The 18,044-nt window shown below is 35.7% G+C and overlaps 1 protein-coding gene across 4 annotated transcripts in view; it reads left to right on the forward strand.

Moving 5' to 3' along the window:
• Positions 1–18,044, forward strand: part of CEP112 (centrosomal protein 112) — a 175,826-nt gene that overhangs the window by 13,154 nt on the left and 144,628 nt on the right. For all 4 annotated transcript variants that reach the window (XM_080388260.1, XM_080388261.1, XM_080388262.1 and 1 more), the window contains 4 exons: positions 1,018–1,114; positions 3,560–3,634; positions 12,577–12,624; positions 12,765–12,842. In XM_080388260.1, the coding sequence (XP_080244386.1) occupies positions 1,018–1,114; positions 3,560–3,634; positions 12,577–12,624; positions 12,765–12,842 (298 nt within the window). The remainder of the gene's footprint in view (positions 1–1,017; positions 1,115–3,559; positions 3,635–12,576; positions 12,625–12,764; positions 12,843–18,044) is intronic.

Consider the following 18,044-nt stretch of genomic DNA (forward strand, 5'->3'; position numbering starts at 1 on the left):
TTTGTGTGGATTTGACAGCGGAGTGTATGCCGAAGGGTGTTTTGCTACTGCTTTGGATCTTTTGCTATATCAACCACCTATTTAATAAACTTATTTTTATTTTATTTTGTTCCAGGCTGTTCTTTCCTTTCACTGTTCTGTAGTTGAGAAATGTCTGTTGACCAGGTGCATCAGTGAAGGTTATCTTCACCTGTCTGCTATTCTTAATTTCCTTTTGTTCAAGTGTTTTATTTATGACAAAAGCTTTTCCAGAAAATCCCTGTTCTCTATTTTTCTCTATTGGACAGAGTACTTGTTCATGCTGTACTTGTACCCTGACTTGTGGGCCTTTCTTTACCATCCCCCCCGTACATACCACTGTAGTCCGTAAAATAGAGCTGAAATAAAATGCAACTAATGCAATCTTTATGACTTGTACCTTTGACATTTTACTCTGGCCTTTCAAGTCATCACTTTTCTATCGAGCTGTATGTGTAGTTCTTGTCCTTATCTTTGGGTTTGTATGTTATATGATATACCTTGATCTAACCTATTTTTTTGGTCTTCAGAGTCTTCTCCTCTATGATGTGGCCAAGCATCACCTGAATTCTTTTTTGTTCTCTGACTTGCTGGATTTTATCCTATGCTGTCTCATACGCTTAGCAATTTTGTTTCAAAAATATTCTCCTAGATCAGCCTTGTTGGCCAGCTTAGATGTATTCTAAAATCTTTTGGGAGATGTTGGATCATGTAGTAATAGAAATGCAGAAAATGCCTTTTAATATACTGTGATACACACAATATTGCTGGTGGTTTTGTTGGTGTGGGGTTTTTTGGGTATTGGTTTTTTTAATGGGATGCTTAACGCTTTTGTTTGCCTTTAACAATAATTTTTTCTTCTACTGTTTTTGATCTTTACATCTTGACAGTTATTCTCTTGTATATTTTCAAAGATTTTATTTTAAGATTAACATCCTTTGTGTGGCACAAGTTGTTGAAAATGATTTCTCTTTCTGCTTGCTTTTTTTTTTATAACAGGGAAAGATTCAAGTACGATGGGAAGTCAGCATTAAGATCACATTCTATGAGTCCTCCTCGCCAGACAGATAGAGATAACCTAGCCACACCACTGTCTGTAAGATGCTTCTCCTTTTTGCCATAAAACTTGCTCTAGTTTCAATTAATTGTTTGTGTATATCCCTGTAAAGCTGTTACATCTAATTGCATGAGTCATGATCCCTGTGTACAAGTGCAGACATTTGGGAAGGAGATTTAGGAAGGACTAAAGCTCATCAAAATCTGCCCTCTGCCAGTGCAGGGGAAAAGAATTTCTTGTAGGATGCTCTCAATTCATCCTAATGGTTGACCTCTGTTTAGTGTAGTGTGTTTAATGTCTGCTGCATTGTTTTCCCTTAGGCTTGGCAAAACTGACTGTATTGACATCATCTTGTATTTTGCAATAGTAGATTAAAGAAAGCTGCATAGATGTCTTTGGCTCTGTTTAGGGATGGTTGACCTCTGAAAGTGTGAATTTTGGACAGTTCGTTTTATCAGACTTTCCACAACTAGCATTATGGCTGATGGAAGGACACTAAACGGACTTTATGTAAAACCCTTTTAGTCCAAAATATTTAATAATATTGTATGTGTAATTGCAGGCATTTAAACTGAAATTTACTCCTGACAAATGTGTTATCAACAAGTATGCTGTTTTCCTTCACAAATGTGTACTGTAGCCTTGTAGTGTCTAGTCTTTATTATTGGAGAGGTCTGTCTCGTACGATTCTTTTACCACAACCAGTGCATCTGTAACAGCTCTCATTCCTCCCTGAAACACTGAATTTGCTGTATGTCTGTTGTAGGTCTGCCCACACTTATTTTTTGATTGTATCAGAGGAAGTTTAGAAATATTGCAGCTGGAAGTGGGCTGTTGACACCTGAGCAATTCACATAGATTATTCTTACCCTTCTTTACTGAGCACAATCAAGAATTTATGAGGACATGAAGTGCAAGTGGGTTAAACTGGAAGCTTGGTTGTGAGGTCTGTCTTTCAGAGGAAATTTGTGTTCTGCTATGCATTTGGAATAGAGAACTAGCAAGGGATGCTTTGTTGTGGCAGGCTGCAAATGGTCTGTGGGCAAAAATCGAATGTCTCTGCTCTAGGCTCTGGTTGGTATGAATGTACTTGTGTGTCTTGGTTGTATATATACAAATGTAATTTTAAAAAGAAATGCCATAATTAAAAATAAAAAATAAAACAGATGCTGGATTTACTAAATTTCTCCTTATTGGTTTCCTGTTTGTTTTACTTAAAGAAATATTTTTTACGGAATGGTTATCGTAAAGAAAAGGATTTCCTTCATCTGAAACCTGGATTTGGGGCTTTAAAGTTTTTTTGTTTTTTTTTGTTGGCGTGGTTTGTTGTTGGTGGCTTTTTTTTGTTGTTGTTTTGCTTCGTTTTTGTTCCTGGCTCTGCCACAGGCTTCCAGGGCAGTATTAGACAAATCACTGCACTTCATTGTTCTTCAGCTCCATATACTGGATTCTGCTGGGATTACAGCTTTAAAAGGGCCTTTAAGTGAAATAATCCTCTCTAGCTTTGCCAAACAGTTTGATGGAAGTTTGGCTGGCTGGAACAAATAATATCTTGTTCTGTTGTCAGTGACGCACAGATGTTCTGGCATAATTCAGGCCCAGGTAAAGGAACAGGGAGTCTTTTAAGAAACATTAAGAACTGCTTCAACCAAGTGTTGATTAACTGAAGTCAAAGCTCCATTCACTATACGTTCATAACGAATGAGCAGATTTAAAAAAGAGGTGCTTGCATGCCAATACACAAACCTCTTGGTGAGACAAAGTAATTCATGCTTCATTGTTCTGTTTTCTTAAATAGCCTTATATCTCAGTTAAGGAAAACTTTCTATACCAGCTCCCTTACTTAATACATTAAATACAACCAGTAGTTACTGTTATCGTAGAGGAAAAACTTTCTTCTGAAAGAGATAGCCTGGCGCAACAGTAACGACAGTCGTTACTGAATGTTGGAAATTCTTTCTGCAAAGAGGACCCCAGGCTTGAGCTGGGCAGGAGTTACGCAGTCCTCTGCCTTGGCAGTGCTACCCACTATAACTATCGCTGCCTTGCTGTGTTTTTTTGTTTTGTGGGGTTTTTTTTAATTTATTTGAAGGCTGATCTCTGAATTCTGGATTAGCCCCACAAAGGCACTGTTGAGATGGATCATTTCTAGAAAAAGTATGTTGCCTGAAGAACAAAGTATTTTGATTTTTGTTTAGTAAACTCACTCTTTGTAAAGGAGGCTGTTGCTTTGGAAATAAATAAAATAAAGAACAAAATTAAAGTGAGGAGGCAGGCTAATTTATCATCTGAATTCCTTTCTTAGCACAGTATCCTACTGGTAACTGAGCCATTTAGATTAAAGCTGTCAGAGGTATCGTGACACTACTAAGAAGTGCAGCATAGGCACGGCCAAGTCAATGAGAAGCTTTTTTTTTTTTTTTTTTTTTTGACTATATATCTGCCAACTCTTCTAATATTTTGTTTGACTTTTTTATGTTCCAGGACCATCGTCATAAAAAAACCATTTCTTTGGATGACAGTGACCTTGAAGCACGTCTCAATAGTTGGAATCTTGGGGTAAAATAAACAGAGTACTTATTTATTGACCTGAAATGACAACTCCTTAATAATGTAGCCTGCATCTGAATTTAGTCAACAAAACTTTATGTAGGAATCCATCTTCTAGAAATGAATTGGTAAAGCTTGGAAAAATTAATGATGAATGCATGACATTTTGAGAAGAAAATGTTAATGCCTCATTTGTAAACAATAATAATCCTATTGTATTCAATATAGCTACTGATAGATCAAGCAAAATAACAATACCTGCTGGTCAAAACCAAGTGTCTTACTCTGGTAGAAATTCAGACTGTTTCGTGGTAACTCAACAACATAATTTTGTATTTATGCTTGTATAAGTGAAAGAAAAGCTTGCCTTTCTGTATTTTATTTTTTTTAAGGAATACATAATTTGCAAGCTATTAATACAACTTAACAGGTCTTTTTGTCAGAGTTTGCCTCCATTTGGAATTGTTCAAGAAGTCTTTCAGTGTGTTCACCCCTTTCCTTTTAATAATTAGAATCTTTAGACCAGCTTTGTGGCTTTTTCTCATGGAAAGAATAACATGTCTTTGCAAATGTTTTGCTGAGGAAAGAATCTACCTTTGTGGAAGCTTCTGCAGCACTTTGGCCCATGTTCTTGTTTGGCCTTGACTTTAGAATTTTTTGCTACAATGCTGAGATTTTTTCCTGACTTTGATACATCAAAACTAAAGTATCTGAAAGAGAATCTGCTGTGGATAGGATAAGGAGGAGTTCTTTCTTGGACATCTCAACAGCTTCAGAACTAGTGTTTATTGGATCTCAGCAAAAACTTAGAAGATACCTTCCCAAAGCTTTCCACATTTATATCTCGGAGGAATTTAATCTGTATTAAAAAAGTTTTTTAGGCTCTAAACCACTTTTGTAAAACACTGCTGTAAAATCAAATCTATTCTCAAGCTTTCATCTTTTCTTGGGATTTGAACACATCCTCTATATTTTTTGGCTGGTGAAACTCAAGAGGTAAATACAGTGAGGCAGTAAATATATTTTTAAAGGAGAGATGAAGAAATTGCTAGCTACGATTGATGCAAACCTGTGTTAATTTTCGTTGATGTTTGTCTGTACAAATTTAATACACGGGGTTTGATCTATGTGGTGTTTCTGAACAGCTAAATATTTTGGACCTAGACATATTAGATGACTTCAAATTTTAAGTCTACTATCCTCTTGGTTGTATTTTCTGTGGTATTGGTCCACAACAATATTAAGGTCATAGTGAAGTTCCATCTCTCTGTAGCTGTATTCTGCTGTATTTTTTCTGTCATGATGTTTTGTCTTTTTTTTAACCCTTTTGCTTGTACCACCAAATCTTTAACCTGTTTGATTAGGATTAATATCCTCTTAACAATTTAATTTTATGAGGATCACTTATTTTAATAAAGATTGTTCTTTCTTTTCTTTCTCATTTTCTGCTTACTCTCACAGGTTGAAAGCTCACTCAGTTGTGTTTGGGAGAGAGGGCAGCTGAAGTTAGGAGGGATGAGAGCTTGTTTCTAATGAAATGCTTCAGCTTTGTTTTTTTAAACAGTCATATATTTTCATGTTGTCATTTTAATCAGTTACCAAATAATCTTCATTCTTTCTACACTATTTCAGCCCAGAGGGATATGACAGCATTTGAAAATCTTGCCTATTACACCCAATGTTTTGCATTGATGGCTACCTTCTCTTCAGTAAAAACATAAATGTTAACTGTTTTGTGTCCTTGGTGTTTCTCGTGCCATTTTGGTGCCTCTTTGCATTCTAAATGCAAATTGCTTGCTTGCTTTGCTTCTGAGAGAGAAGGAAGTCTTGACCTTGAGACAATCCAGGAGCTGCCTGACTGCTTTCTGCAAATTGAAGGTGGAGTTTAGTGAAAATGCTGGTCTGGGTGCATGGTATTGCTCTTTGGAACTCCGTGTCTTTTACAGGGTAATACAGGAACCACTTCTAGCGCTTCCAGAGTTAAACAAATGTGTGTTTTTAGGAACTGCAGTTTTGTAAGGTGGGGAGACTGGATCTTCAGAAAGCTTTTTGATAGCAGTCAACTCCAATTTGCAAAAGCACTGTGCAGGTGTCTTTCAGACAATGTGCAAGCAGTCACTTGCAGTTTCTATATGTTTGAGCTGCATAAATACCTGGATTATAAGTGCAGATAATTTTAATACTTTGTGCTCTTAAAGCTTAAGGGGGAAACTTGCTCATGGCCATTTTACAAATTGTTCCAATTGATGCTGACAAAGAATCTTTTTATATCCAACGTTCTTATATCAGTGTTGATCTGCCTACTTGCTTATCTCTTTAATTTTATTTGTTTTTTATTTCTTTTTCTAATTGAAATTCCAGTTTTCAATCACGTTGTGTTGATAATGGATGGTTATTAAACTATGATGATCCTCCACTGATATGGGAGCTCTCTTGGATAACAAATTGGCTACCGTGACACATAAATCAGTTTTTCAAGTCTCCTCTCCAGGGATGGTAATTAAACAAGTCGCTAGTGAGAGACTTTGATTGCCTGATAAGACTTGTTGGGAGTTACTTGACAAAGAGGATTTGAGGTTGTAAAAGAGCGGTCTGTCAGCAGTTGCTGTTGAACAGTGTTTCCTTGCTATGGATCACGGCCCCCAGTGGGTTCTCAAACGGTCATGAAGTGTTAAGTAGAGTTGCATGCTTACAGAAGAATATATAATTAAAAAAAGAGCTTACTAAATGGTGGCAGCACGTCATAATCTGGAAGGTTTGAGTGTAAGATGTGATTATTATTTTAAGCATTTACATTGCTGTAGGAGCATCTCGCTATCTTTTAATTGCTAGCCACATTTGCAGACCATTTTGAGAAACTTTTAAGTGATCCCACCTCAGATACAGAAGACCCTTGACCCAAAAGAATATTTCAGTAATGGGGAAAGTTAGGAAATGCAGAACAGCTCTCACTTTCAACTGCCTACTATAAAGAACAGTTGTTTTTAAAATTTTTTTCAAAATTTCTTTGGTGGTGGGTTTTTTTATTTTTAGTTTTTCTTGTGTCTCAAGGAATAAATGGTGAATCAAGGTTGCTAGTCTGGCAGAGAATGTGTGCTTCCATACATTTTCTTTGCAGTGATGGTGACAGCTAATCCTAGGAATTTCAGACAAGTCCTTATACAAGGATTTTTGTCGGTAGCAATCCTTGAAATTTTAGGAAGCTATTCAAGCAAATATATGTGGAGAATATGCTTTTATTCAAGAATCGGCAAGTATCTAGATAGGTGCTCTGTGTAAAGGTGAAAAAAGTTAACATCTTCCAGCTTGAGTTGTTGCTACACCTTCACTGTTCCAGTATAGTTTGTCTGGATTATAATGACCGGTTATAAACTGCTTATCTTTTGGGCTTCTACTTTGATGTATTGTAAATTTCATTGTCTTCAAAGGTGGTGTATTTTTAAGGTCACACACTGAATGTGTTTTCACTTTTTATTATATGCTTACATCAGTGGCTGAGATATTTTTATAATTAAAAGTATTGTAGAAAGTTTTGGGAAATAATTTTTATTATTTCTCTATTAAGCAGAGAGGTCAAATCTTAGGAGACTGTAATATGGAGGCTTCAGATATTTGTTATTAGTAATAACATTTTTTATGCAGGAAGTAAGACTGCTGCCTTACTTTGCAAATATTGTTGCTTCCCGTGAGTAATAAAAGAATTTTTTCCATTTGCCTTGCAGCATTCCTGATTATCTCTATCAAACATTTTATTGTTCAAGTTCTTTAGATTCTAGTCATGCATGAATAAGTGTTGGGTTTTTTTTAAAGTTGAGGTTTGTGATAAATTTGCTTTTCATACATGGAATACTAATATAAGTAATTTAAAATACATTATAAAATGTGTGTTTCTTAGCTTTTATTGACTCTTATCTAAACTGATGTGGGCACTATCCTTTATTAAGTGTTCGTTCCTTGAAGTTGTGTTTGCATTGTAGAAAATAAGAAATCCTATTGTGTTGCCATTCAAAGGGAAAAGTTTGAGAGCCAGGAGTTGAGCAGCAAATGCAAGTAATCTTTGGTTGTGTTGCCGCTTTGAACTTTCTTTATCATTCTTTAGCTGTTTAGGGACAGCCTCAACTTCACATTAGTTATATCTCAAAAATAATATACATATTGTGAAATATATTTAATATCGGGAAAAGAAGCTTGCTGGATTGTGGAATTAAACTTGCTACACCCCTACTCCCCAACATCCTTCTTATTTTTTCCTCTTGTAGTTGTTAAGCTTTTTAAACTGTAGACAAACATAATGTTTGGATAGAAAATGTTGTGTAAAGGAACAGCAATGAATTGAACCCCTGCATATTCTTACCTGACCTGCCTATATGTATGTTTCACGATGCTTCTGATCCAGCTTTGTTTGTCATTGTAGCCAATTTTAGGTGTAACAAAGTAACTCTTGTAAACATCCCAGGAAATTCAGCACTTCCATTTTAGGTAAAAAACATACAAAGAGATTGTACCCTGGCAAAGGGGGTTTTAATCAGGGAAAATGTAATTTTTCATCACCGGAATTCAGCCAGGACAAGAATTAACTGTTTAGCTTTTTCCAGAAGTGGTGTGGGGTCTTCATCCCTGGACCCTCAGGACTTGCCCAGAAGAATTTATCATGGGAAACGTTATTGCTTAGTAAAGGTTTAAGAGGACTTAGACCAAAGAAATTCTGTGGTCAGTGGCTGGCGTTACATTCTCCTTTCTTGCAGAAATTACATATAACGCAGGGTTAAAGCAGACGCAAGCACAGAGTTCTTGGGTGGCTGCAGCAGCAGTGTATGGTATGCCTGTTTTGTGTACTTGGCTCACATCTGCCTGTGTCTTTCCAGTCTAGTTAAGCTCAACCATTTCTGTACAAACCATTTGATTATCTTTTGTTTGGTTTCTTAGTCTGTCTGCTTACTATAAACATACCTACTGTATATGTTGTGGTGTTGGAGGGCAGCAACACTGTAAAAACTTTCCCACAGTGAACTCCAAGTGATGTTGTGACTTCAAAAAATAAATTCAACTTCTATGCTGACAAACAATCTTCATGTGCTTTAATGTCCTTCCACTAAGACTGCAGAAGCAGCATTAAAGTGAACTTCCCTACAAATTATGATGTTAGATAAGAATGTCCTTACTCAAATTTCCTGAAGCTACTCAGCAGTTATTTCTGTAGGGAACATGCTAGCTGGGTTTGTTAGATTAAAGTAAGAATTTAGGGCAAGGTTCAGTTTAGTTGTTTACCATTTCAAAATCTTAAGTGTTCTTAACTCTTTCATGTGTGTGTTTTCCATCCTTGTTTTGAAAACAATCACATTCTCTCTTTGAAGAAGCTTAAGGGGGAATGTGCAACAAGTCTGCTGTTCCAAATGTGGTTTTTTTCCCTGAATCTTAATATATACAACATACCTTCTGACTCTGTTACCGAACTGTAATAAGCTACAGTCATGCATTACTGAAGATAAGTGTACCTTGATAAACATCTTCCAAAGAACGAAATGCGACTTTGGAAGGGGTAGAATGGAAGCATAACATTAACGTTGTCATTGTGGTGGTATTTACTGTGTCAGAAGAGCAGAAGCTTTGGTATACATTACAGATACAAAGTTTTTACACTGTTTTCAGCCTGAGGGATGAAATGTAGTTGATGTCTGAGGATCAGTCTGGTGCAAGTACTTAGTGCTCAAAATTGTGCTTTTCCTGCACTGTTCTTGATTTTGGGGGAAACAGTTTCAGCTCAGTTTACTTTTATCACTGCCTCACTCATTGCTTGCAGTGGTAGCTTATGAATTGTATACTGCAAAAATGTTTCATTTTGACTGCTGTAGGTGGTGTTAAATAGAAACTGGAAATACTGAAGTTAAAAATTGCAGTTAATTTGCCTCCAATTCAGTTTTGGAATCTGTGTTTTTATGCAGACTTCTGCCATACCTCTTTCAATTTAGGAGGATAACTATATTTTCATGAAGTAGATTACTCCTCTTAAGTAATAGGGGTCTCTTAGTGGGGATCTGATCATCCAAAGCCTTCCCAACTCTGGTTTATGAGGGCTCAAGTACTAGAAGGTGACCATGCTAATCCTCACAAATTGTAACATGTTTTGTTGTCGGTTTGACGGCCTAATAGAACAGGAGAATCCAGAATCTTTTCTACAAAGAAATTTAAAATGCCATTTTTGTTAAGAAGTGGTATTTGGAAGTTAGAGTTCAATTCTAGTTCAAATAAAGATGTCTTTCATGATGACATTTATTTGGTTCATAGTCTTAAAAAAGCATGTGATTTACTGTTCTTCTCATGGCCATCCTTCAGTTTCATACATATGTATTTTGGTTTGTCTTTGACCTTTTGCTTGTTATTTTTAAATTTGCATGTTTCTCATAAATACAAGCTTTTTTCTTTTTTGGGCATTCTTTATTGTGATATTCCCTCTTTAATGTGGTATAATTTTGAGAACAAGAAGTTTTGCAGAAGACCAGCATGAAAAGAATGAATGTTGAGGCATTAAATGTTTACAGATCAGTTTAAGTGGATATAATCCACAACAAGTAACAAAGTGGGAACATTTAACTTCAAAGCACATATGGCTGCTGTTACAAAATCAAAAAATGCAAGACTAAGGCCATACAAAGTATTAGAGACACATTTTCCTTCTTTCTCATAAACAAGTAAGATATACCTTAGCTTTTTACATGGGGTTTGAAATGAAGACTGTAAACATTTCATGGTCAGATAAAGTATTTGAATTAATTGTAAATATTTACAATAATCTTTAGCTTTAAAAAAGCAAAAGTAAAGGGTGACTGCATTCATTCTGCATAAGAGAGGGGGCTTTTGGAAAATAGTTATGCCTTTGAAATGTGGTTCTGCAGCCTTAGCTTTCTCAGAATTCCATCAGGTATGGGTGAAGGCTTTCAGAGTTACCTGCTGCTCTGTTTGCTGGGGAGCCAGATCAGGCGTCTGCCTTGAGCGTTTGGCAAGTTGCCTTTAGTGCTGGGCTATCTGTACAGGTGGTGATGAGGTGTGTGGGGGCATGGGCAAGTAGGTGAAATGACCTAGAAGGAAGAGTAAAACCAGAGAATTATAGACAGAAAATATGCTTGCAGGTACGCATGTCGGACAAAGAAAATCCTCCTAATTTTTTCTGGTTTAGAATGTCTGTACTTTTGACTTCCTCCCTCTCTTGATTATTTGTTTTTCCCCCTCCACTGTTATCTATCTTCTGTGGTTAATGTCCTGTGATGTTCTCACTCCTGTATTCCTCTCCTCACCAATCTCCTCTTCTGTGTCCGAAATTATATTTATTTTTTTTTCTTTTTGCAGTAGGTTCATGCAGGATTCCTTTATTCACTAATGTCCACCCATGTTTTTTGTATGCCAGTCATTGTGGCGTAGTCAAAAAAAGACACCAAAACCCACTGAAATAAAAACAATCTAGGATGTTTTATATGAAAGGAAGTTTAATGCATGTGTTCTAGTGAAGTCATTGACAATAAAGAGGAATAGGTTATTTGTTAGATGACTGGTGTTCTTATACTTTCAGCTACAGTATTAAAATATTAGATAATACTATTCATTGAAATTGAATGTATGTGTTAAATGTGAATACCTACAACTACTTTTGGGTGAAATATGACAACTCTTGCAGAGCATATAGAAATCCTACATAACCTTTTAGGACAGGAAATGAATAATACTGTATCAAATTGAAATTTCAGAGGGATTAAGCCTCTTTTTCACTGATAAATTCAACACAAATTTATTTCATAGTACTGGGGAAGGTGCAAGCATTTGATAGATTGGCCTGCCCCATAGATCAATTTAATCTTAAAAAAAAAAAAAGTAGACTAAATGTTGTAAGAAGTGAATTAGTCACATTCATATTCCAAATCTCACTGCCACATTTTACAAGATTATACCCTTGGAAGCTTTTCTTGGGTGTTACGCATTCTCTGTGATGTGATGTTTGAGCCTCATCGTCTGAGAAAATTAAAAAGATATAGCTGTCTGATAGAGGAAGTGGGTTGTGAACAATGTTTTGTATTCAGTTCTTAAAAATAGTGATTAAAAGAGCTGCTTTAATTATACAGTAGTGTTAATGAATTATTTCCGTATGTTTTGTCTCTATGACTTACATGTGTGGATATAGTTTCAATGCAGTCAAACTGTAGTTTTTCAAAAAGACTAGATTAAAATCACTGTAATCTGTAAATTTATTCTAGCTTTACACTGATTTAAATGAAAAATTATACAATAAAGCTGGAAATCTTTTGCATAAACTATGTATTTCACTGCCAAATTCTTTTAAAACATGCATTGATGGCATTTTTACAACCACTAAAGGGTTTTTTTGGGGGGAAGGTGCAATTTTTGATCCATTTGCATTAGGAAACACTAAAATTTTAAAACTTGCTGAGTAGGTAATGTCCAACGGAATGATCTCTTACAAGGATTTTCTATTTCCATAACTTGTAAAAGGTGGCAGTATGTTATTGGACCTTTGCATTCTGCTGAGTGCTTTTCTTAAGGATTGCTGAAACGTTCTAAAGGAGAAAGAATTATGCCCTGGAAAATTGTGTGTTACTTGTAGGTTACAGACATGTATGTAGGGACAGTACTATTTTGATTATTTGCAGATTAACTGTGTTTTAATAGATAATCAAATTTTCTAGTGGAAAGCAGGTTTTGAGCTGGTGTGTACGTCTGAAGGCATGCTTAAATCTCTTCTACTGTTGTTCTTTTGAGTTACGGTGTTATATATAAATATAGTTACTGTGTTAAGTGCATCCTTGCTGATAGATTACCTCTCAAAGGATGCAACCAAAGTTGTCATTGCAAACTTTTATTAATACTTGGAGATATTTCTTAGTGTTGTAAGAAAAAATAAGGCATAACTGACCTGATTACTTTCTCTCTAACTTGTTTTTCAGTTAGAAAATCCAAGATACTTGCGAGAAAAACCGATGCCAATGTCTTTGGTAGGTGTTTATATTCCCTTGATATTTTATAAGAGTGAGAAAACATGCCTAATAATTTTCATTTCTGGTTGGGATTGATTTTACTTGGAGTTACTGCTTTAAACTTAATCAGTTGTTTTCAACTTGTTCTCATTCAATAGATGACACCCAAATTTGGCCTAGGAAAAAGTAGCACTTTCCGTGATGAACAGACACTATTTCGAATGCATGAAAAAGAGGTAAGATTCTTTTTGGTCTTTTTAGAAAAAGAAAATTACACCCAAATTAGTATTAGGGCATTTTCTTTGGAAATTAAGTATTCACAAAGCGGTTTGTTATAGCAGAAAATCTCATGTAAGAGAATTTTTGCTGAAGTGACAGGGCTTTTCATTAAATACTTAATGTATTTCCCAATTAGGGAATAAGAAAGCCTTTCTGAACACATTTACTGTTCCTTTAAAGGAAATTTTAGTGTAGAAGAGTTTGAATTCTGGGAATTTTCCCAACTACCTTTAAACAGAAGCAATGGAACCCTTGATTTAGTGAGGATTTTTGTTTGCTTTCTATATGCCATTAAAAATCTGCAGATCTAGACCTTGTTTCTATTGAGGCCTATGTTATTTCTGTATTTGCCTCATTTAGCTCCATTTCGTTTTTATTCATATAGGGTTTTGTATTATTTCTTTTGAGTGTTGTTAATTGGTGAGATTACTGCCAAAGCTTGCCTAATCTGATTCTCTTATACTGTGTTATTTTGTTTTGAACACGTACAAAAGTAAAGTTTTGTGGTCATTTTCACCTTTGCCACAGCTTAAGGAAGTTGTATGCCTATGATATTTTTGTTGTAAACTACTCAGTTTCTCTAAAACGTCAGTCATGAGATAAATCTCAAATGCGCTACGTTTAGCACATAGATATTTCAGATTATTCTGAAACCATGTGAGCGTTACTTTTGTGTGTGCGTGTGTACAATCAGTTAATCAATACTCTGGTAGACCAAGCTTCAGGAAAGGAAATTCAGTTATGTATTAGGAAAATGAATAAAACCCCCCACCAACCACCAAACAAAAACCCAAATCAAAACAAAAAAGCCCCAGCAAACCATATCCCACCACTTCTCTCTTTGCCCTTCAAATTTCTGTTTTCATCCGTAAGCTCTTGGAAAATCGAGGCATATGTAAACGGTTCCCAAGCTATGGACGTGGACTTCGACCTACGCAGGGCTCCAAATACGTACGAGTGGGAAAGGAGGGGGCATCATCTACAAGCCATGAAACTGTCTCTCCTTTTACGCGGGTGGTTGTAAGAACAGTTATGAATTAGAACCGTCCTGAAGTTATTTTCAAGACACTTCAGAAGAAGTCTTTAACTGAGATACAGGGAAGGGTAAACTGTTCTGCAGATCCTTCCATTGTCCATGAAGTAATGTATATGACAGTCTGCTTTATGTTGCTAGCTGGCGGCCTGGTTTGGTGTTTAAACAAGCAGCCTGATACGGCAGTTGCACAATACATGTGCCTTTCACTCTCTCTGCTCTGCTCTAATATTGACTGTTCTTTTGTATTGACAATATTCAAACCACCATTGCCTCAGGATGAGGCAAGGTTTCATAAGATGTGAAAATAGACCAAAAAATAAATAAATTGAAAGCACAATGTTGTCATTTAAATAATATTTTCAAATTAAATAAACAGGAATGCATGCCAAGTAGCCACATAAACTACTCAACGAATACTTTGCTAGTTCAGTGGAAAATCCTCTAAACCACATAGTAAAAATCCAGTACTTTTTGCTAATGGTACTCAACTGTGGGCTGGTTTAAACTGGAAAGGTTATAGACAGTATTTCACAATCACCATGTGTGTGCTATTAAGTAGAGAACTTAAATGTGTTTTCATCTTATTCTGTTTGTGAAGCTCAATTAAGAGTAAAGCCTTTTCATTTATAGAATGTAAATGTATTAGCAGAAAAATAGTGCTGTACAAAAGAGTTTTGGTAAACCCTTAACTGTTTTCAACCGCTTTGTAGTAGAACGGGAGAACATAAAATAGGATAACTGTGGGTTTCTGCTTTTAACCTTTAGACCTTTGTTCATAAACCATTCCTGCACCTGTTTTGATTCTGTAATGCTAAACACATGGCTCTTTTCAATGATAACCACATCACAGATTTATGAAAATGTGAATATCATCAGGCATTGGTTTTTAGTCGGATTTTCCCTGAATACTTCTGACATGGATTAAACTGTTTGGGAAACTGTCATTACTGAAATATAAGTTCAGACCAGGAAGATGCAACAAAACAGGGATGTATCAGTTTTCAGCAGTACAGCAAAACAGAACAGATGGCATGACTGGCTTATCTTGATAAATAGGAAAAAGTGTCCCTTTGAACTTCACCTTTGGTCATCCTGAATGCCACCCAATACTCCATGGAGCATAGGAGGGGGGAAAGAAATAGTTCTTATTTGTGATTTTTCAGAAAAACAGAACCAATGCATTTTCATGGATTGAGTACCAGAAGTAAGATGAAAGAAGTGATTTTTTTTTTAATGTATTCGCAAATGCTGTCTTTTAAGATGCAGCCTTTTTAAAAAACTATTTAGAACCTTTATCATCTTAATCTTTATTTATGTTTTTCTCTTTTTTGTGAACACTCATTTGCTGCGTGACATAAATTTTGTTTATAAAGACTATCAAGCTGTGTATGTAGTTTTACTACACCAGAAGTGTTGGGATCTAGTGATATATTAATGTTAAGATAAAATCAGCATGCTAAAGTGATGATGTTATAGTTAAGTCTTGGTCTGGCTAGAAGTGTTCTGAATTTAAGGTGTTGAAAGCAGCAGATTTACTGTGCTTCTCACTTATCTGGCAAGAGATAGTAACTTGAAATGGAGAGAATTGCATAAGGGCTGTGATTCAGATTTTCCCCAAAAGGGACCATACGTAAAATGTAGAGGAAAGAATGCAGGGGGGGAAAGTAAGTTGTGGAACTTGGGAGGGAGAGTGAATAACATTTGCTGGTGTTATCATGGAAAAGAGGTGGGATTTTAGGGGAAGAAAAAACCCAAATACTTGAACATAAAATATGTGTCCCTGCAGTTAGGAGGAGAATGGTGATCAGTGAGCATTGCCCTTCTGGATTTGATTTCTTCCTCTTAATTGCTCTGTTCTATAACAAAGTATTTAAATGCATAAATGTTTCATGCATGCCAAATTAAAAGCAATAAATAAAACTAATATGGAGACAGTATCCTAAAAGTAGGACTCCTGTAATTAAAATTAATTTTTACCAGTGCTAAAACTAACATTGTGCTTTTAGCTACATCATGGATTTGATATTTTTCCTCACTGAAAACAGCTATTTTGTTCACATCTTCCAAGAACATTAACAAAATATATCAATATTATTCTCTTCTGTATTGTAATGGAAGAAAAGTGTTTGTGTGCTAATGTGTATGTATGTCTCTAGAGTTTAAATCTGCTTGCTAGATGGATATAGATACATATGTGCATTGAACTAGGAAAGCTGAATATAGCTGAAGGAGCATACTTAGGCATGTAATGGGGCTGGTGGTCCTGTTTATGCCTTTTAAACTCAAAGGTATTTACTAATAATGAAAGTGTTTTTGATGGACTTTCTGGAAGCATTTGAGTTCCAAAGGTATCTGTAGGTGGGCCCAAAACTTGACTCTTAAAATAACTGGACCTGTGTGTGTTGGAATTTTTTTTTTTTTTCATCCAATCTCTCTGTTCTTCACTTCCACTTCTCTTCCTTTACTGTTCCCCTTCTTTTGTCATCCTGTTAATCCAGAACTGTTCCTGTCATACTTCTGCTCATAAATGTCTTGCTGTTTTCCAAGGAGCAAGAATTGTTAAGTTTTTTAATTCTGGTGAATATTCTTGTTAAAATGTAGGAATGTATGTTGACTCCTGTTCACACAAGTGTGTCCCGTGGGAAGGGACAAGAAAATGCAAAAAGGCAGATATGACATTATTACTTTCATCTTGATTTTTCACTTTTCCGTAACTTTTTTTCTTATGACAACTTGGTTCTGAAAATACTGGTTTTATTCCCTTAAAAATATTCCAAGCCGTGTGTGTTGTGAACTTGACTATTATCTGGTTCACTTGAATTTTCTCCTTTTATCCACAAATCCGATGTCTAGTTTGAATGTGGCGTCTGATTTATATTGAGAATTCAGTTGTAAACTGATTCTCACCACCGAGTAATTGTTCTGAATAGGAATCTGTTAGTTCATGTTTAAAAACTCAGCAATCTTGACTTCTGTTAGCATGATTCTTGGCTGATTAATGTCCTGTTCCTAAGAACATATGCAAGTTGTCCATTGTCTTCCGTGTGAGGAAATTGCATCCTGTCTTGCTTTGATAACTCTTCAGAATGTAACGTAATAAACCCCAAACTTTATTTTATTGCTAGACTGGTGTGAGACATACAGTCTGTGTCAGGATGAGACATGTTTTCATAAACTGGCTTGTGATTTATAATTCCCAATACTAATTGGTCTGGTCGTGGAGATAGATATGTACATGTACAGTTATTTATTATTTTTTTGCAGTATTTTGTGAACTATGTCTTTAATTATTGCACATATGTGCTGGAGACATTGAGAAAGATCAAAGAGGTAGGTTAGCAATTCAAACTAGTGTTTTAACCAGTTGACTGTCCAGATGGTTGCCAAGCAGCTGGGAATTAATCTTTTGCTGCATGATTAATCTCTACCTCAAAGTGTCTGTCTCTCTCTCAAAAAAAAAAAAAATTTTTTTTTGTGTGTGTGGTTTTTTGGGTTTGTTTGTGTTTTTTTTAAACCATGTATAGATCCTGTTTTTTAAGGGAGAAAAGGTATTGACTAGGAAAAGTAGGTACTATCCACTGTTATTGCTGCATGTTGCACTTGTGAAATAAAGGTAGGAGTACAGTTTTAATGTCTGTTTCAGGAGATCCTGAAATGAGTGTAAAAAGTTCAGTAGCTGCTGAAATACAACATATTAAAAAAAGAATAACACTGGGGAGAGAAAGTAGGTGTTTTTGACTGTACACAGACTCATTTACTTCACTGGCCTTGGCACTGTATGTAGTAATACAAAGTTTTCAAGTAGTGTCTGCTCTTCTATTATACTCAGGTTTTACTAACTGCCCTTGAAATCGGTATGATTTCTGCACGTTCGCAAGGTTTATCTGGGTTCAGTTTTCAGTGCTGGCAATTGAAGAGATGTTTTGTTGCGTTTTCGAGCAGTCTTTTGAGAAATTGCATCTAATAAGTTATTACCACATGTAAGCTTTCACAATTTCTAAACATATTTTGAACTTATTTTGGTACTTACTGATGTCAGCCTCTGCTACTAGTGGCAGACATGTTTGTTATGTACGGAAGTGGGGCACTTGCCACTCCAAATAAAGCTGTTTTGTAATATATT

The sequence above is a fragment of the Falco punctatus genome, assembly GCF_963210335.1.
Source record: "Falco punctatus genome assembly, chromosome: 1".
Lineage (NCBI taxonomy): Eukaryota > Metazoa > Chordata > Aves > Falconiformes > Falconidae > Falco > Falco punctatus.